This window comes from Piliocolobus tephrosceles, chromosome 11 (assembly GCF_002776525.5).
Source record: "Piliocolobus tephrosceles isolate RC106 chromosome 11, ASM277652v3, whole genome shotgun sequence".
Lineage (NCBI taxonomy): Eukaryota > Metazoa > Chordata > Mammalia > Primates > Cercopithecidae > Piliocolobus > Piliocolobus tephrosceles.
The window spans coordinates 77,074,720-77,096,303 of NC_045444.1; the positions used below are offsets into that span (position 1 = coordinate 77,074,720).

Below are 21,584 nucleotides of genomic sequence, written 5' to 3' on the forward strand. Positions count from 1 at the left end.
GAAACCCTGGTTAAGCAAAGCAATGCCTGATACAGGCATTTTCAAATATTTCAAAAATACGTTTTGAATGAATGAATAAATGAACGTCACTGACCAACACTGGGATCAGGAATCACAGGTTAATTCAGCTGTTCAGATCTCAGCACTGGCTCTAAGACCTGTCGAGCCACAATTGAAGGGGGAAGAGAATAATGAGCATGCATAGCCCCAAAAACTTCCCTAAAGGATTTTTAATGAGAGCTCTACTGCACACCCCTTCCAACCTCTCCCTGCCCTCTCTAGATGGCAGAGTTCTTTCCGTCTGCAGCAGTCTGTGAGACGTCTAAGAGGATGACTGTCGAGCCTGACATAAGAGTATTGTGGAGGACTTTTACTAGGGGCAGAAGTAGTAATGCCCTTGAGTGTAATGGAGAGTTTAGGGGAAATTGCAGGAACACTTGGTTCATCTGTGACTAGGTAGATGTCTAGGATGTTAGACATGCATGAGCTAATACCTAGAATCAAAGGGAAGTTAGAGCAAGCTGATAAACAGTGTAATTCTAGACAATGTCTATTGGAAGTTCAGGGTGAGGTAGAGAGGATATCCTCTGTGTGTGATCAAAAGCAAGTGTGTTTTGGTTAATCAGGATGAAGCATAACATTGGGAGCTGTTTCATGGTCTTAGAGTTTGGAGCTATTATGAAGAGAATTCGAGTTTGGTTTTGCAGGCAGCCCAAGGAGCAAAGGAAAGGAAGGAACTAATGACCATTCTTGATGTGTTCAAACACCAAATCGTTAATAAATATTTATTCAGGGCCAGATTGTACTAGATTCCAGGAATATGACTGTGAGCAGGGCTGTCTTGGTCCCTGTGCATAGAGAGCTTGCTTGGAGTCTATTGGGGAAAATAGATGATATCATTTACACCAAAGGTGATAAGCACTGCGCTGGAGATGTAGAGGATGCTATGGAGGAAGCTGGCATGATGAGCCATGCGCACACGTGTGTGTGTGTGTTTGGCAGGAAGGCTTTCCAGAGCCTGAAGAATATGGGAACATTATCCAGGTGCAGGGGTATATGGGATGGGTTTGGAGAATTGAGAGGATGTGGCAGGAGAAGCAGAGAGAACATGGGCCATCAAAGAAGCTGAAAGTAGTTCAGTCAGTCTTGTGTGCAGATGTTTTGGTGGATAAGAAGCTGTTGGGGAGGAGTGATGAGAGATGAGTTGAAGACTAAAAGGGGACTAAATAATACATGCCTTTGGAAAGATCTGTATGAGTTTGTCAGAATTCATAAGCTGACACACCCAAAAGGGTGACTTTTATTGTATGTAAATTATATGCCAATAAGCCAGACTTTAAAAAGTGCATCAATAAAGTCAGTAAATGTTCCTGGTCAGTTTGGAAAAAAAGATATCTTTACTCTGTGTCAGAAATTGGAGCATGTGCACACAGAGGCCAAATGCTAAGTGTGGACCGTCTGTCTACTGCTAGAGCAGAGTACTTGGATGGCTTGACCTTTAATTCTGTTTCTTTTACTGTGGAGAGTTGCTTGGGCCTCCCAAACCATATGAAGTAAAGAAAAATCCCTTGAATTTGCCAGAGGTATATTCATTCTTTATGATTCTTTGATGGGGTGGGGTTCTTGCCACCTTAGATTTTGATGAAATTCATTGGCCAGTTGCCTTCTTTCAGCATTTATGACAGATGAAGGCATTGATAATCAGAACAATTCGTTAAAGTGATTCTTTAAAATAAATTTGAAAAGTCATTAGCAAAATATATATCTGTGATTGATCTGGGATGGGTGAAAGGAGAAGTGAAAATGTGATTATTATTTTGAAACTAAGTCTATGTTTTATCTCAATTTCATTAAATGCTGCTTATTTGCAACTAGTTTGTTACGGACTGAATGTTTGTGTTCCCCTCTGAAAATTCATATGTTGAATTGCTAGTCCCCAAAGTGATGGTAGTAGGAGGTGGAGCTTCAGGGAGGTGATTAGGTCATGAAGCTGAGCTCTCAGGAATGGGATTAGTGCCCTTATAAAAGAGACTTTGGAGATCTCTCTAGCTGTCTTTCTACCATGTGATACAATGAGAAATTGACAGTCTGCAACCCGGAAGAGGGCTCTCACCAGAACTAGACCATACTGGCATCCTGATTTTAGACTCCCAGCCCTGAGAACTGTGAGAAATAATCTGTTTTATAAGCCACCCAGTCTGTGGTACTTTGTTATAGCAGCCTGAATTGACTAAGTCATTATTGGCAGAAAAAAATATTTTGGGGTAGGATTTGGCCAAAACGTGGTCCAAATTCCCTTCCCAATGCATTTCCTGCTCAGGTGGCACACCTCATCTTGAACTAAACAGGTATCCCAGGACTCCCCTGACAAAACCTCATTGCGCTCTTTTATGGTTTGGATGTTTGTCCCTCCAAAGCTCAGGTTGAAATTTGATTCCAATGTTGGAGGTTGGAGGTGGGACCTAATGGGAGGTGTTCCCGTCAAGGAGGCAGATCTCTCATGAATAGATTAGCACCCTCTGGGTGTCAGGGAGGTGATTTCTTACTCTATTAGTTTCTGACAGTGCTGGTTGCTAAAGAAAACCAGGTGCCTTCCCCACTCCCTCTTGCTTCCTCTCTCACCGTGTGATCTCTGCATATCCCAGCTTCCCTTCCCCTTCCTCCATAACTAGAAGCAGCCTAAGGCCTTCGTCAGATGCAGGTACCAGTGCCAGGCTTCTTGTACAGCCTGCAGAACCATGAGCAAAATAAAGCTTTATTGTTTATAAATTACCCAGCCTTAGGTATTCCTTTAGAGTAACACAACACAGACTAAGACAGAAAATTGGTACCGAGGACTGGGGGTTGCATTAAGGATACTCGCAAATGTGAAAGTGGCTTGAAACTGAGTAATACGCAGAGGTTTGGAAGAGTTTGGAGGACTCAGAAGTTTGGAACTTCTTTTGTTTTTTGTTTTTTGTTTTTTTTTTTTTCAGACAGAATCTCACTCTGTTGCCAGGCTAGAGTTCAGTGGCACAATTTTGGCTCACTGCAACCTCTGCCTCCCGGGTTCAAGTGATCCTCCTGCCTCAGACTCCCAAGCAGCTGAGACTACAGCCGTGGGCCACCGTGTCTGGCTAATTTTTGTATTTTTAGTAGAGACAGTGTTTCACCATGTTGGCCAGGATAGTCTCCATCTCCTGACCTCGTGATGCACCTGTCTCGGCCTCCCAAAGTGCTGGGATTACAGGTGTGAGCCACTGTGCCCAGCTGGAACTTCTTAAGAGATTGATTTAGTGGTTGTGACCAAAGTGCTGATAGAAATACAGACAACAAAGGTCACCTGAGGAGGTCTCAGATGGAAATGAGGAACTTACTAAAAACTGGAGCAAAGGTCGCCCTTGATAAACAGTAGCATTGTGTCCAGGCCCTATGGCTTTGTAGAAGGCTGAACTTAAGAATGATGACCTGGGGTATCTGGCAGAAGAAATTGCTAAGCAGCAAAGTACTCAAGAAGTGACGTGGCTACTTTTAAAAGTCTATGCTAAATTATGGAAGCTAAGGAATGACTAAAAAGTGGAATTTATAATTAAAAGGGGAGCAAAGTGTAAAAATTTGGAAATTTCATAGCCTGGCCATGTGATAGAGAAGGAAAGCATTTTTAGGCAAGGAATCCAAGGGTTTGAAGAATTTGAGGGTGCTACAGAGCAACCATTGCTAAAGTGATTAGTGTGACTGAACCAGAGCCAGGAGTTATTAGTCAAGATGATGAGAAGGCCCTGAAGACATTTCAGAAAACTTTGAGGCTGACCCCTCCATCGCAGGCCCAGAATCCTAGGATGACAGAATGGTTTGGGTGGAGGACAGGCCTAGAGACTGCTCCTGTATCCCCACCACTCCAGATGGCACAGCCATGGCTCACATGGCCTCAGTGGCCCCAGGTATGAGTCATGTCATAGCTCTGGAAGGCATAAGCCATAAGCCTTGCTGGTGTCTATACAGTATTAAGTCTGCAGGTACTCAGAATGTAAAAGTCATGGAGGCTTGGCAGCTTCCACTTAGATTTCAGAGGATGTATAGGAAAGCCTGGATGCCCAGGCAGAAATCTGCTGTGGGGGCAGAGGCAACACAGAGAGTCCTCCCTGGGGTAACGCCTAGTGGAGCCATGGGATTGGGGCTGCTGCTGCAAGGACCCAAGAATTATAGTCATGAGCAGTGTGCAACCTCAGCCTGGAAAAGCCACCGGCATTCAGCTCCAACCTGTGAGAGCAGCCAGTGGCCTTGGGAGTAGGGCTGCTTGAGACCGTGGGAGCCCACTCCTCATGCCAGTGTACCCAGGATGCAAGACATGGAGTCAAGGATTATTTTGGAGCTTTAAAATTTAACATCTGTCTTGCTGGGTTTTGGACTTGATGGGGGCTGTTACTCCTTTTTTTTAAAATGATTTCTCCCTTTTGGGATGGGACTGTTTATCCAAAACATGTACCACCATTGTATCTTGGAAGGAAACAATTTGTTTTTGATTTTACAGTTAATTTGCCTTGAATCTCAGATGGGACTTTGGATTTTCAAGTTGATGCTGGAACAAGTTAAGACTTTGGGAACTATTGAAAAGGGATGATTATATTTTGCAACATGAGGAAGACATGAGTTTTGGGGGGGCCAGAGGAGCAATGCTATGGTTTGGATGTTTGTCTCCCCAAATCACATGTTGAAATTTGATCCCAATGTTAGAGGTGAGACCTAATGGCAAGTGTTTGAGACATGAGGGTGGACTCATGAATAGATTAATACCCTCCCATGGTGGGGGGCATGAATAAATTCTTACTCTGTTGGTTCTTATAAGAGCTGGTTGTTATAAAAAGCCTGGTACCTCCCCACTCTCTCTCTCTTGCTTCCCTTCTTGCCACGTGATTTCTACATACACCGGCTTCCCTTTGCCTTCTGCCACGAGTAGAAGCAGCTTAAGGGCCTCACATGCAGATGCAGATTCCATGCTTCTTGTGCACTCTGCAAAACCAAATAACCCTCTTTATGAATTACTCAGCCTCAGGTATTCCTTTATAGCAACATAAAATGAAATAAGACACCTCCACAAAAATGAGTTTTGGAGTACAAGATTCACAATCTTGGGAAATAACTCTTAACTCTGGGGTCACTAATTTAATTTTGATTTTCTGAATCTAAATAAAAATAGCCACTTATTGAACTTTTACAACATGGCCATTGTCCATATTACAGAAAGTGAACTACAGATGTCCTTAATTTTCTACCACCAAATAACAGTGATGACTGTGATCACATAGAAAACCTTAGCATTCTGCTACTAGGCTCTATATTGACAAGCTTTTTAAAACGTCTATGAAATAGCTAGGAGTCCATTGTACTTCTGATAAATTCCAGGGAGCAAAGAGCTTCTGCAATCTTTTTTGTCAAAATCCAATTGTTTAAAAGCACTTCCTGGTAGGAAATTACTTCTTTAAAGATAAAACTGTAATAGTCATGCTCCGGTTTAAATTATTTCATCCAATTCTGCTCCCAGTTGATACATATGCATCAGGCCAATTTTAGAAAACCGGGTTTTGTGGAGAGAAGTAGAGACTGAGAGGACGCACCTCCAGTTAGATGCACCCTTCCATCAAACAAATGCCTCCACCCTAAAAGCATTTAGGAGCTCACAAAAGAGTAAAGGAACTGGCCTTGGGACAGGTGGAGACTTTGTTCCATAGGAACAATCTAGGAGCCAGTTGGGCACATGTGGGTGGGATGAGATTGCTCAGATGGAATCTCTCTAAAGGAAAGGGCAGGTTATACTAAAAGCTTTTTTTCCTTTGAACTCTTTTGCATTAAACATTAGCCTCTGCCTGTTTGGTTTGCCTGGAGGACAGGAGGTGGGCAGAAGGAATTAAATAAGAGCCCTTCAGAGGGGGCTGCCATCTCTGACTCTGCAGTCATGGTTCACCTTGAAACCTGGTTCTGGATTTTTCTGCAGCTGGTCATGGCAGATGCCTCAGTAGCATTATTTCCTCAACTGACTCAACAGCATCCCCAGGGCTCAGCAGGCGTAGAGAGTTCTCAAGGTCTTGAGCATTGGAGGGCTCCATGCTATTACTAAGGACAGCAGCTGGGCAATGGCACCACTCAACATCCAGTAGGGATGAGGCAAGGACCAAAACAGACTTGCAATTCACATACATTACTATCCAGGAAACCAACTGCCCTTCCTCTTTACTAGAGAAAATTGAAGGAATGCAACTTCTCATCCTAAACCTCTTTCCCTAGTCTCAGGTTGGATTCATGGGACCAGAGAGACTCTTAGAGCTGGGAAAGATCATAGAACCCACATAGTCTAACCTCTTCTAGAGATGAAGAATGAGCAACCTATGAATAAAATCAGTCACCCAAGGCCAGAGTTGTTATTCTCCTAGTCCTCATTTCATCCTCCTAGTCCTCATTTCATGAGTTTTTTTAAAGTATTATTTTTTTAACCCAAGTGTCTGCTTACAATACCTGTAAAATCAGTGCATTTTGCCCAAGATACCACCAGGAATGACTCTGGATCCCTCCTCCTGTGGTACCAGCAGCTGTTGAATCCCATAGTTGGGATAATATTGACATGGCACTCAGGAGGCTTCCTAATTCAACCCTGGATGCCCTGTGAATTTCTGCTAATGTCGCATCACGACTTTCCTCTTGGATCTACTGTGATCACTGTGCCTGCTACTCATCATACAGTAGATTGGCTTATTTGGCTTTTCCCTCAGGCCTTCTTGCTGAGGTGTAGGTATTCTTTGCTATTCTTGACCTACCCTGAAACATTAACACTTGCATCTTCTAGCTAAAATCATAAGTAACACCAGAGAGACAAAATCAGAAATAAACCAAACACAGGCAAGTGAGTCTTCTGTTAATATTGTTATTAACACTGGTTTCTGAAAGTTGTCTTATCTTGCACGTTTATCTGAAGCTTTGGTTTCAAGAATTTCAATCACAACACTCCCGACTGGGGAGTGCCATGACAGTGTGAAGAGAGCTTCAGATGTCAAACATTTCCTAGAACCCGGTATTTACAAAGCTGAAGAAATAAAATGTGGTCGTTGGGCAAAGAACAGTCTTTAAAGTTTTTCATTTGCTTCCTTTCTTGGTGTGTCAGAGTTTATCCTGTCATTCAGCAGAATAAGGAGACTTCATCTAAAATTAAAAATGAAAATAATCTTTGAGGAAACTATTGGTTTGCAAATAAATCACTATTTCTTGTGTAAATAAACATCCTTTTTTCTACAAATTACTCCATAATTTTTCTATTACCTAGTTAAAATACTTAAACTAAGTATTTGCAAAAGCAATAGGGGTTGATCAGTCTAAAATAAAAGGTACCTTTCAAGGACACAGAAAACTGTTATAAGAAAAAGGCCTGTTTATCCACCAAAAATATAATGAGGAAATGGGTGCAAAATGTAGCAAATGTTCAGTTAGACATAAATAACTTGATGATTTAAGGGAACTAACATTGGAATAAGCTATCAAAGGAAAGTGAATTTTTCATCTACAGAAATCTTCAAGAGAAGAATTAAAAGCTAGCCAGATAAAAATGTTTTGAGGCTTAGAGTCCCTCCAAGTTTCTATTATATTATTCTGATGTATGGTCACTTTCATGTAAATTGGGGGTTTGAACCCATTGACAGTATTGGTGGATAAGAGCGAATAGGATTCATCTCAAATAACATTATTGCATTAAAGATTATGACTCAGTTCTCAAAAAGGAGAGCATTATTATGCCATTGACTATTATTCATATATTACTTGATGAAGCTCCCAGTTCTAGAAATGCAAGCCATAATCAAGAAAATTTGCAATGTGTGATGTTTACACTGTAAGATAGCAAACTGGGTTTACTAGATAGTAAGTAACTAGTAAACTAGATAGTATACTAGGTTTATAAATATTGACCAGTAAATGCTGTTTACTAAAGTAGAGAGTGTTGGAGAATGAGTGGGCCCGTGGTGCCAGTAGGGGTAGTGTGCTTGAATAGGGTATAGGAATATTTTGCCCTCTGGTGGTTTCTGGTGGAAAGAATGTAAAGCAGTTTAAGTAAGTGAAGGTGTCTGCTTTCAATACCTGTAAGATCAGCAATACGCAGGACCATCCAGACACCTTTTGTGTCATGCTCATGAATTTGATCCAATAAATATGTTTTCTCCCTACCCAGGCAGTATTTCAGCCCCTTTGATTCCCACACCACCTTTGCATCATTGGAAATGCCTTTGACCAGCAATGGAAAATAAAGGGAACATACTGCAGTTTCGATTGTTGTGGGACTCAGGTTTTCTCTCAGCACCGCATACACACTTGGAGACATGGGAAGAAGGTCTGATGGAGAATGTGGCTCCATTGAATCACTTCGGCTTAAAGAGATAACAAGGTCAATATGGACAAGGATTAGAAAATAATAATAGCTCACGGTAACTTACTGTGTCAGGAACTCATTTCTAGGGCTTCATCTATTTGTGACACTGAGTTATCTGATTCATCATTTCATATCAGAACATTCAACTTGCTATGGAATATATGGCATTATAAGGGGAATTTTATAATTTTAGTCACAATAGATTGTGGTAAGTGTGCCCTAAAGCCTAGCTTTATATATAAAAGGAAATGGGACATTGCACATGACAATGCTTTGCTCTCAGTTATGTGTACTCTGCTCTACTTTTAAATCTCCTATAGGAAAGCTTTTTATAAAAAATATTTTACATGTGACTAAGATTACTCACATTGTTGAGATGGGGATAAAAACGGAAGGAACGTAACCTTTGTCACCCCTTTCTGTTGGTCTTGAAACTGGAAAAAAGAAGGCACAATGTTGGGGAAAAAATGTCAATATTATCAATAAAACTGGGGAAAAAAGAGTCTAGAAAAATATTAATGATAAGAGAAAGAGAGATAATACAGTTGTTCGGTGATACACAAAAATGTTTCATTAAATAGGGGACACAATCTATTAGATAAGCATAAAATGTGCAAGAAGAGAAAAACAAATCTCTTGGCAGGCCTAATCTGACTTCGTATATTAATGCCTCTAAACTGTATGGGAAAAATTGAGAATCAGCTGTATTACCTGTCTTCTACATTTCATTTACGTTTGATTATAAGGACTGATTGAGTCATGTTTTGGAGGATATAATAACCCAGTTCTTTTCATTTAAATGGACACCAGTCAGAACCTTATGATTGCAAATGTTTTTGAAGTACAGATATCAGTGTTCCCGAAAGTATCATTGTGCTGTAGTAACAGTCATATGCAAACCTCACCTTGGAAAAATTCCCCAAACTTCTCTGGTATACCATGTTGAACTAGTATTTGTTCCAATTTTCCAACCCTAATTTGTTGCATTGATATTTGTTATTTCATTCGATCAGTTGTTGAAAGACACTGAAATGTCACAGGTTTGTTTGCTTTTCTTTTGCATTTTTGTTTATTTCAGAGAGCATGAAGTCAGGTGGCTGCGAGTCTGTGAATGACAACTGTAGGATATTCTGCATGATGGGGCCCAAAGATTTAGTGCTATAGATGAAGATTTCTATGGATTGTATACACTTCCATTAAAGAAACAGAATGATGAACGTACCTTAAAATTACATAGCAATTTAACGAATTTTCTTTTATGTATTCAACATTTACTGAATGCCTGTTTTGGCCAGACATTGTTCTAGGTCCTTAGGATACAACCAGGAAAGGTAGGCTGGGTGAGTGGGGGAGGGAGAGGATGAAGCACAGATCCACAGGTCCCTCCCTGGCAAATGAACAAATACCCTGAGTTGTAAAACTAAAGTATGGTTGAAAATATAAAACTTATAAACCCTGGGGTTCCTTTGCAATATACAGACCTGTTTTACTATTAAAAGCTTCTCATCATTACCCCCTCTTTCTTTTCCTTTACCCCAGTCATAGACACGAAGTCTGCACCACTTCTGTCTTACAAAGGAGAAAACTGAAGCTCTCGGAGTGGCCTTGAGAGGCCCCCATGGCCATGGTGAAGTTTAGTTGCAGCTGCGTATTACTCTGCTAGTGTTAGAAAGCCCAGTGGTCCCTTTTCAGGAGCTGCTGACATACCACTTCATTTCTAAGGCTTTGACCTCCATACGCCCTTAGATCTTACAAAAATCAGAGTCGACAAAAAGAGGAACTTCATTTATCATTTACTTTGCTCCAATATGAGGTTATTTTCCAAAATCTTAAGGAAAAAAACAAAAACAAAAACACAAAATCCTAACCTTCGCAAGGCTGAGAGCTGTAGTGTTTACCAAAGGCTTTGTCTTTGGGAATGTCAGGATATAGGTACTTCAGAGGGTTTTCAGGAATGTTTTCAGCCATAATAACTTTGTAGTCTCGCAGGATGTCAGCGAATGGCAGAGCAGACAACCGGCCTTTATTGTAGGGTTCTACAGAGTGGAATCTCACTTCCCCTTGAAAAATAGAAATTGGAGAAATATACAGGTTCCTGTACACATTCCTTGTGACCAGTTTTTCCCTGCCCACATTATCTTCATGCCACTAGAGTGACTTGTTAGTTCATGTCACTTCAATGTCAGACCTTCTGCTGCCTGGACAGTACAGATTGTGCATACGATAGACTTTTTGGAATTCATAGGTACCCTGTTCTGAGACAACTGCAACTACTAATATTCAAGCTCACTGAATACGTCACAAACAGATCAACACACCATACACTTCCAAAAACTGAAATCCCAGTAACTAAATTTAAGAAAACTAATTTTACAAGAACAAACATTAGTGAGTATATACCATTTTCAGAATGGTCCACCCAGGTGAAAGTTATTCCTCCGAGATGGCTTTCACTGAATCTTAATAAAAAGGTGCCAGGCATTTTATCCTTTAGCAAGAGCCGTTCCTTCTCTTTGCTAACAAAGCCCATGACATACCTAAAAATAGAACATGCATGATTTTTTCTGATCATTATTGGATTTTCACTTATTGCATTTACAAAGAGCAGACCTACAGTTTGTTTTCAGTGTAATCAAAAGTCATTCTTACCTGAAATACTCATATATAGATTAATATACATAGTGATACTGCACGAATAAGAAATTGCAACTATTTTTTTCTATGGTACTAAACATGCCTAAGAGAAAAAGAAGTAGAAGAAAACCAATAACAACAGGAAAAAATAACATAATTCATTCATATGAAAAATATAGCCTATAACTTACCCATCAATCCAAAGGGGAAGAATGTGTTTCTTAATTAGATCCAATATTGCTTCAAGCCATGTCCAAAAGGTAAATGATTTACCAGGTAAGTGTTCCTATAGGAATAAACAAGCACATTAAGACAATGGTTATTTAAGTAATAATGTTGATATAATAATTTAAGTTCAATTTTTCAACAAAATCATATCCTGAAACTGGACAACACCTTAGTTTCTTTAAAAAATATTCTTGGCCGGGCATGGTGGCTCACGCCTGTAATCCCAGCACTTTGGGAGGCCGAGGTGGGCAGATCACCAGGTCAGGAGATCGAGACCATCCTGGTTAACACGGTGAAACCCCGTCTCTGCTAAAAACACCAAAAAAATTAGCTGGGCGTGGTGGTGAGTGCCTGTAGTCCCAGCTACTTGGGAGGCTGAGGCAGGAGAATGGCATGAACCCTGGAGGCAACAGAGCGAGACTCCCTCTCAAACAAACTAAAAAAAAAAAAAAAAATTCTTATCTGGGAATTTCTCAAAACCCCAGGTAGTAATATAGACTTAGGAACATTGTATTAAAAAACAAATGTATCTAAATGATGTTTCCCCAACCATTTGTACCTTGCAGAACTTGGCCCAGGTGAGGTGACCATCACTGTAGCTAGATTGGACTGAAATGAAAGAAAAGAATGAGATTTTTTATTCGACAATGAGATGCTTCAATTTTGTGCTCAATTTAGATATTTTTCCTCTTCTCTGTCAAGCATTTCTTAAGCACCTGTTATGGGTTTGCAATGTACTGAGTGCTAGGTACAGTACAAATATAAGACATCATCCTTGCTCCTAAGAAGTTTATTATCTAGAAAATAAGCTTTTTGGTGGAGTAGCTAACAATGGCTTTAGAAAGCAGGTGGGTATCTAGGATCTGGATGGGTAGAATATAAATTGTCAGAGGAGACAAAGGAGGCCACTCCAGAGAGCAAGAGTAATATAGGACAAGGCATGATGGACATGGACATGGCTTACACTGGAGACAGGAAGAGCTACTTAATGTTGGTAAATGAGCATTATAAAACAAATTTGTGTAAGTTACGTGTAGCTAGATTACCAAGAATGTTGCCTATTAAGATGGAAAGAATGGACTAGAAATCTATTAGACAATAAGTAGCCATTGGCTGTTTTGATCCAGAGCAGTGAAAGGACACAAGAGTTTTCATCTAAATTTTTAAGGAAATTATACTCATAAGAATAATTTGATAAAGGTCTGAAAGGATATGGTTGCTATCTATACTACATGCTTAAAAGCTTTATTCACTCTAACAAATACTTATTGAATGCCTACTATTGCTGCTTATGAATTAAATAAGGATCAAAACATGTATTGCCATTAAGTAAATTTTGTGATGTTTTCCAAAATCCTAATTTATTTAAGTACCCATTGATCCAAGAGTAGGTGGAAGTGGCAAGCATCCCAGCACCATGTGAGTCAAGCTTAAATCACACATGATTCTACTTCTGCTACACAAATGGATCTTTGGCCCTAATTTAACTAGAAATGCATATAGATCTAATTTTAACTTTTTTTTTGGTGTTAAATATGTTAAACCCTGACTCGTCAAAATACAGCTTTCTTAGAGATTTTTAGAAAAAGTTTGGATTATAGTTGGTACATGTAGTACCAATGACTCTATTTTGCAAACTTTAGAAATCTCAGTCAAAGCTGAAACTTTCTTGGTATGCAGCATTAAGTATTGCCCAGGTGGTTTAAAATTTCTATTACATTTCCTAGACCTAGTGAAGGAATCAGTCATTTTCCAGTTGGTTTATGTCAGTTGAGACATTCATATGAACGATCATATGGGGCACCATTAAGGCTTCACATCATATTTAGTGGAAATATACCCTGGAGACTGGGGTGGGGAATAGACAGGGAGGAGTTTTAGACCTGGACAGGTCTGGCCTGTGGCTTGGTTCTGCTGTGTACTAGCCATGCAGCTGTGGCAAGTCACTTGACTTCTGCACTCCAATACAGTCATTTATAAAATTGATAGAATAAGGTGAGCCTTGCAGGACTTTCCCGAGGATTAAAAATAATATAACACTTAGCTCTGTGCCTGGCAATATAGTAGGCATTGAATAAATTATGATGATCATCATTATTAATAGTAGTAATAGCGTCCTGGTTATTTAAAATGCTTGAGTACCAAAAACAGAGGTGAATCCTGTCTGTCTACTGGCTCTCACCTGTAAGCTTCTCTGCCAGCATATTGAGTTGATCTGAATTAAGGCCACGACCAACGTACGATGAAAACTGCCAGCTCATCACCTCCAGTAGTTGACTCAATGTGGCAGGTGGGGGATTATTAAAGAAAACCAAGTTCTGAAATAGAATCATGATGATGATTTGTTAATTATCTTACAGTGGGTAGCTAGTGAGGTATGAGCAGGGCGAGAGAGGTCTCCCCGTCTCCCCACACACATACTAGGAGTGTTGGGTGACCATTAGGTGATGGTCAGGCAGTTGTTAACTGTTTCTCTAAAGTCATAATTGGTCACAGCTGGTGCCAGGGAACGACAGTGTTCTAATAGAAAACACCTAAAACTGCTCAGCATCTTCCCAGTAAGATCTCAGGAGTGGGGAGAAGTAACACAAGACCCCTGAAGAATGCCAAGCCCAAATCAAGAGGTCAAGCTGCACACTTGGCTTCTCAAGTTGCCCGCTTGGCCCTCTTCCAAGTTGTACTTTCCTTTCCTTCCTTCTCTTACTGTTCTAAAGCTTTTTAATAAACTTTCACTCCTGCTCTGAAGCTTGCCTTGGTCACTCCTTCTGTCCTATACTCCTCAGTTGAATTCTTTCTTCTGAGGCAAGAATTGAGGTTGCTGCAGATCCATACATATTCACCACTAATAACAATTACGCTTATGACGCTGTAATTCAATATACAGGATTCCTGATTTAAAGTCTTTTGGCCAACCTAAGTAAATATAAAATATCATCTCATCTCTGTTGTTCTTAAGGCTGACGTCGTCTTTTCCTAAAAGTCTCCCTGTTCTTTGAATATACTATAATCAGAGCTCCATCTTTCTTCAGAAGCATCACTTGACATCTCTTGAACTTTTCCGTATCAGTCTACTCATGCAAGTACTTAACACTGTCCAACAATTTGACAGATACTCTTTTCTAAAACAATATTCATCCTAAACAAAACTTATATTATTTACTTGGTTTATCATGGGGTTGGCACAAGTTTTACCTTGACCAGACCAATCATCCCAAAGTGCTAGAAACCGTAAAGTCCCAGGCTAGGGAAGCTGACCCTACAATATTATGATTAACCTCAAATACCTGTTTTATGGACACCATAGTAGTCTTTTCTTATTTGCTCTACGTAAAAAAAAAAAACAAAACAAAACAGAGAAATGATCTTGCTATGTTGTCTAGGCTGGACTTAAACTCCTGAGGTCAAGAAATTCTCTTGCCTCAGTCTCTCAAGTAGCTGAAACTACAGGTGTGCACCACTGTGCCAAGCTAAATAAGAGAATATTCTGTGTGATCGACTACAAATGAGATTGTGCCAGAAACTGGGTCAAGAATAGTGAAACATAAGACTCTGTCCCAGATTACTGGAAAACAGATGTGTGAAACTCGAGAAAGGTGTTTCAAGAAGAGGAAAGGAAGAATTCAGAAATCCAGTGCGGTGCCTGGAGAAGGCTGTTGTGAACATGAGCTAAACTGGGCTTAGATTAATCAAGAAAAAGAACCAGTTCAAGAGATTTCAGAAGGTGGGAATAAAAGAGGACACAGCATCCAACAAGGAATGGGCAATAGGAAGAGGAGGAATGAAGAGAAAGAATTTCTAGGGAGATGGTTTTTTGTGAACCTGAGAATGGTGCCTGGAAAAGTGACCAGAAAGCACAGAATACAATCAAGGCCTAAGGGCTTAGGTTTCAAAGCAGGATAGAATTAAGAGGAGAAACCAGGATTAGTTGTTCAGACTGGTTCTGTAACTAGGCCGTGAATCTGTGTTTTAGGAGCTGTATGTTATCTATAGTTCTAGATTCTCATCCTAGAGCCATGTAAATTTGGGATGATGAGTGTGATGATTTTGGTGACTTTCTTACAGAAGGAGGTTGCTGAAGAAAGCTAAGTGCAGCACTGCTCTGTGAGGCTGGAGGATGGAGAAGTATCCCATCACTCCTACTCCCTGGAGTTGGAAGAAAGCTGAACAAGTGTTGATCTAATGGGGATCAGCATTTAATCTCAGGGGCATTGGCTGTCCTTCGCCTTAAAGACCAGGCAATTTCTCTGATAAGTTCTGCTCTCTTCGGGGCACCCTGCACAGTCTTCCTCTCCGCAGTTAATTTGTCTCAGATGCTAGGGCACTTGAGGAGGAGAAGGAGTAGAGCTGAATCATTTCCTTATTAGAAACATTGAATCAAAGGGAAAGAACACTAAGCTGATTCATTATGATCTTGTTCTTACTACTGGGATCTAAAGTAGAAGAATTCTTCCCTTTGGAGGGAACATTTGCTCTGAATTAAGAAGAAATGTTGTTATTTACATCTGACCTATTTTCTCTAGACCTTAGTGGTTTCCAGGATAACACACTGAGGTTTTGAAGGAGAGGTGCAAGGGGAAGTGCTGACTCATCTTTTTTGCCACTCCCTTCCCTGGTTGTCTTATAAGAGCATCTATTCACGGCTTGCTTTGTGACTTGAGGCCAAGTTTGGGCCAGTGTTACAACCACCAGATGGCATTAAATCCCAGCTTGAGCCTAGGATGGATGAAATCTGCAATCGACTTGAAAATGCGTGCTGTCAGAATACAGTTAGGCAAGATTGATGAATATTCTAATTACTTACTTGGAGACCAATTCTCTACCTTCATAGAAGAGACTATATGGACAAGGTGGGACCGGAGCAGCTGAGGAGGTAAGAAGTTTCCTTCAGCTTAGTTAACAGAGACATAGGATGGCCCTGGAACTCTCTGGTATGTACATAGTTGGGAGCTGACCAGACCCTCAGAAATAATAAATACCTGTCTGTTACTTTTGCTAGCAGAACTCTCTCAGGAACCACATACATCAGAACATACTGCTTTAAATATGACATGAGAGGAAACACACAACTAGAAATAAAGCAACTCTCACCCCACACCCCACTGGCACACACATGTTTTGATGCAGATGTGTTTGTTGGCAATAAAACAAATCGAATAGAATTAAAGAAGGTGAGGTAGAAATAGAGTCTACCTGGGAATCGTTGGTTGACACGTTGTACCAAATGATGGATGCCCAAGCATTAGGTAATTGACTGACATTGGAAATCATCACCACAGGCAATGAGTTCGTCTGGTTTGGGGGGAAAAAAGCATAGTTATTACAGGTAGTCCCACCTTACATTCATCTTATGCTTGACCCTTGCCTGTAAAGGGCCAATCTCAAGCCAGTCCCACGCCTCCAGTCCTGATGTCCATGCTGCCCTGGTCACTGAAATGACTTGTGAAGGCCACGTAACTTTCTGAGCATGCATGGGTAAGGGCACAGAGAGGAAAGAGCAGGAATCCTTTCACAGTGCTCAGTCAGGCAGCTTCCCAGTGTCTCCCCTGACATCGTGGACACATTTATACTTTTTAAATGTCACCTGCTGCCTCAAGTGCAATATATTAGAGAGTCTATTGAATTAGCAACAATCTTCTTTATAAGTTAAAGAATCTATTTTAAGTTTTTCTCTGGAATGAATCAGTATCTTCAAATTATGACCTAACACCTAATTAATGTAAACACTGGAAGTGGGAGGTTTCTATTGTAAAAGTAGGAGACATAAGCTATGGGTGATACAGGCGTCTGTGCTATTGTTACAGAACTAACTCAATTTAGTATTCTTGGTGCTGTGGTTTTCTACTTTATGAAATAAACAGGCTTTTACAAATTAGCCTGGGAAGCTAATCAACTTATAGTAGTCTTTCCCCAACAATAGACATCAGATTCCTATAGATGGTAAAATACCCATTTGAGGAAATTTAACAACTCATAAAAACAGAGGTTTAGGGAAAGGAGATAAGGAAGGAATTTATGAAAGATTTTAAAAACATATTACCATCATTAAGATAAAAGAGCAAAGGCAGAATTCTAAAAGAATATACTCTACAATAGGATCATATTCAGGGTGTATGAGATTGTGTTTGTTCATTCATGCACTCGTTCATTCATAGTGTTCTGCCCTCAAGGAGCACATAGTCAATTAATGCTCAATTTAATCCCAAAAGTTTCTTTATTCTTTCTTTGAGTTTAGTGGTGATTGTTTTATGAGGATCAAAGCAACGTACTGTAATGTTCCTATTATTTGTCTTTGTTCATTATGTTAGAGAAATCTTCCTACTGTGAGTTATGTACAAGTTAAATTTTTGAAAACATATTACTACAAAAAAAAATCACTACATGACATAAGTTCAAGGATACTTATTCCTCTTTAGACTTTCCACTGAGTGTTCATGACTCAGGAAATCCCAGAAAACCAAACAAAGAAGAACCTGAGCAACAAATTATTTAATGTATATAAAGTTCATAATACCCTTGAACTTTTTATTTTATTTTATTTTTTATTTATTTATTTTTTTGAGACTGGGTCTCACTCTGTCACCCAGGCTGGAGTGCAGTGGCATGATCACCACTCACTGCAGCCTCCACCTCCTGGGCTCAATCGATCCTCCTGCCTCTGCCTCCTGAGTAGCTGGGACTATAGGCATGTGCCACCACACCCAGCAAACTTTTGTGTTTTTAGTAGAGATGGGGGGTTTTGCACTGTTGCCCAGGCTGGTCTCCAATTCCGGGGCTCAAGCAATCCACCCACCTTGGCCTACCAAAGTGCTGGGATTACAGGTGTGAGTTACAGCACCCAGTTACCCACAAGCTTTTATCATATATATTTAACCAAAATATTATGTTAACTAGTGAATATTTGACATATTGATTTTCTAAATTAAAACAAAAGTAATGAATAGGGAATGTACTAAAACCTAGAAAAAACAAAACTTACATCTATTAATGCTGATCAATTCCTGCAAATACCATGAGTAAATGGTGTACGTTCTTGAAACACCTACCTCCAAATCTATGGTCAGACCATAGAGGCAGATCTGTGTTTCAAAGGTTATGGAATGAAGTTCTTCAGTCACCATGTGACAGCCCTAAGGGAGAAAGAAATAAATTGTTACCTCACAAATGCATACTCACTATCTAATAGAAGACTTGTTTCTATATAAATTAATATATTTATTAATAAATTAATAAAGTAAATGCCCCCAAGCCATCTCTATTATTGAACATTCCCTCTTATTGATTTAAAAGTTATATACAATTTGGAAAATCTTCATTTCCCCAAACAGAATGCTTTTAAGTCTTCAAAACAAGATAATTTCTGGCTTTAAAAATTCTAGCATGGTTTTTTCAGTTGAAATTTAGACAAGTTGTTCCTTATTTTAATATTTGAAAATTGGTCCTTTCGAGTTACCAAATGTTAATAAAAGCAATCTATATATGCATAAGTATACAGATACAAGTCTTAGTGTCACAATGAATCTGTTCAAAAAGAATGCAAGACCTCCTTCTGGTTTAACATGGTAGGTGGAGTATACGTATTTTCCTCTGTTCCCTCCAGACACTCCACTAAGGTAATAAGTGGAGTTTTATTCACTTTCCAATAAAGTAAAACTGTAATCTAGATCCCTGAGTGAAAAGTAGGGGAGTGTAGAGTGAGGGTAGAAGAAAGAACCCAGGGGTTGAAAGTACTGAGCACCCTGAGGCTGCAGAAAAGAAGACTGCAGACCAGGATGTGCAGCAAGAGCCCCAGCTCAGGCAGTGAAGTCTCCATCCCTCCAGACCTGGGCACAGGAGGGAGGTTTGCTCTTTGGAGCAGATGAGTCAGAGTAATTAGAGAGGCTCTCTACATTCTGGGAACAAGGTCAAGCTGCAATCAGGGGTTAGGTGCTGTGTGTGCTAAAGAGAGGAAGGTCCTGTTACAATTTACAGTTAAGCCCATGCTTGCCCCTTCTCCGACACCTACAGCCAGGCTTAAAAGCTCCTGGAAAGGTATCCGGGAAGTTTGCCAGACCAAGGGAGGTAACATACAGATGCTGCCTTCTACACCCACCACCGTCCCCCAACAACCCATCGAAACAGCCAGATTCTAATAATCACCCTAAGTCTACAGTTCCCAACATGCACATAGAGTTTCCAGGCAGTTTTTCGGTGCCCTTCTCTTAATTATTAACAGCAAGCTAATATCATCAGGCATTTGACAAACCCTCTCACATGAAATGAGAATGCAAAAACAAAAAACTCAGAGGAAAAGAAAAATGCAAAATGCAAAAAAAAAAAAAAAAAAAGGAAGAAGAAGAAGAGTAAAAAAACAGTGAAAAAAGTCTACTGTATTCAGCTCAGTTTATTCAATAAATATATGGCATGTTGAAGGGGCCTCAAACATTTGCAATGGGAAGATAGTGCTTAGATACTGATTTGAACAAACCAACTGTCAAAAGGCCTTTTTTGAGACAATGGAGGAATTTGAACAAAAAATAGGATTTTATTAAGTAAGGATTAAAAAAATGTTATTTTGTTTTTTTGCGATAAGGGTAGTGTGGTTAGGTTTAAACATTTCTTATATTCTAAAGATTCCTGCTGAAGTATCTACATTATACTGTACTATCTAGAATTTGAGAACTCCAGGAAAAATGTATGTATTGTTGAAGTTAGGTGATGCTTAAATCCATTCATTGTATTTTCCCTCTATTTCTGTATATATTTGAAAATGTACATTAAAACACTTTTTAAAAACTATATAAAACAAATATTATATCAGTGAAACAAGAATAGAATATTATTGTAAGAAACATTCCGAAAATAATAAAGAACCACTTAAAAAGAACAAAACCACTTAAAATATAATAAGAGAAATAGACAAGTCAGTAAAAAGATTGGACATAGAGTAGAGGAAATTTCCCAGAATGTAAAACACACCACAAAACCCCACAAAGATGTCAAAAATAGAATAGAAAAGATAGCAAATAAAGAAGTATACATGAACTGCAACAACAAACTAACACAAGTTCCAGAAAGAGAACAGAGAAAATGGAGCAGAGAAAATATCAAAGACATAAACAAATTGTAACTCTTACACCACTTATGCAATTGCTACAATCACTTTGGGGAACAATTTCTCAGTATCTAGAAAGGTAGAAGATGCACATTACCTATACATAACAATTCTTGTTGAATCATCTGATTCTGACCCATCTGCTACCAAATATATGTAAGTCAAAGATGTTTTACACTCATATTAAAATAAAGACATGTAGAAGAATGTTAATTGAAGAATGTTTATAGTAGAACTGCTTATAATGATAAAATGATTCATCAGTAGGAGAATAGCTAGCTATACTGTGTATATTTATAGAGCAAAAAAACTATACAGCATTGGAATAAATGATCCACAGCAACATGAATCAATGTAGGAATGAGTCTCAGAAAATATTTTTTTGAGCAAGAAAAGCAAGTTGTGATAAAATATATATATAAAGATGCCATTTATGTAAAATCCGAATTTATAATACAGAATAATATAAAGTATATAGAAACATATTCATTCATAGAAAAAGTATAAAGGCATTCTTGAAAACAATAAACATCAAAATTCAAGACAGTGGTTTTTGGGAGGTGGGTGGGTACAGGGAGGAAAAGGATTAAAGGGTGGGGGGTGGGGTACCAGGTGTCTTCAACTATATTTACAAAGTTTGAATTTTTAAGCTATTTGATGGGTGTTCATGCTATTATTCTTTATGTTTTTACGTGTTTTCAATAATCTATAAAAATGAAGAATACGACAAAACTTCTCAAACTAAAGGACATGAGTGTTCAAATTGGAAGGACCCGTGAATGGCTGGCACAACAAATAAATGAAGAGCCGAACCGAAACTCATTGCTGTAAAATTGCAGGAAACCAGTTTAAAAGTTTCAGGAGTGCAGGGAAAAAAAAGGCATTTATAAATGATTAAGAATCAGAATACAAGATAAGTAGAAGACAATGGAATGGTGCTTTCAGAATTCGGAGGAAAAATGATTTCTAACCCAGAATTCTATATCCAGCCAAACTGTCAGTCAACTATGAATGCAAAAAACGTTTTCAGATATGTAAGGCCTCTGGAAATTTGGCTCCTTAGTACTTTTTCTTTGGAAACTACTGAAAGAGTCTCTCTAATAAAAAGGAGACAGTAGGCCGGGCGCGGTGGCTCAAGCCTGTAATCCCAGCACTTTGGGAGGCCGAGACGGGCGGATCACGAGGTCAGGAGATCAAGACCATCCTGGCTAACACGGTGAAACCCCGTTTCTACTAAAAAATACA

The 21,584-nt window shown here is 39.4% G+C and overlaps 1 protein-coding gene across 3 annotated transcripts in view; it reads right to left on the reverse strand.

The window, feature by feature from the left end:
• Positions 1 to 6,879: 6,879 nt before the first annotated feature.
• Positions 6,880 to 21,584, reverse strand: part of STAT4 (signal transducer and activator of transcription 4) — a 147,490-nt gene continuing 132,785 nt past the window's right edge. For all 3 annotated transcript variants that reach the window (XM_023217763.1, XM_023217773.1, XM_023217781.1), the window contains 10 exons: positions 18,292 to 18,375; positions 16,439 to 16,537; positions 13,431 to 13,566; positions 11,808 to 11,857; positions 11,212 to 11,306; positions 10,787 to 10,923; positions 10,255 to 10,446; positions 8,754 to 8,820; positions 8,276 to 8,384; positions 6,880 to 7,170 (listed from right to left, as the gene is read on the reverse strand). In XM_023217763.1, coding sequence (XP_023073531.1) covers positions 7,144 to 7,170; positions 8,276 to 8,384; positions 8,754 to 8,820; positions 10,255 to 10,446; positions 10,787 to 10,923; positions 11,212 to 11,306; positions 11,808 to 11,857; positions 13,431 to 13,566; positions 16,439 to 16,537; positions 18,292 to 18,375 — 996 coding nt within the window. In that variant the 3' untranslated portion in view covers positions 6,880 to 7,143. The remainder of the gene's footprint in view (positions 7,171 to 8,275; positions 8,385 to 8,753; positions 8,821 to 10,254; positions 10,447 to 10,786; positions 10,924 to 11,211; positions 11,307 to 11,807; positions 11,858 to 13,430; positions 13,567 to 16,438; positions 16,538 to 18,291; positions 18,376 to 21,584) is intronic.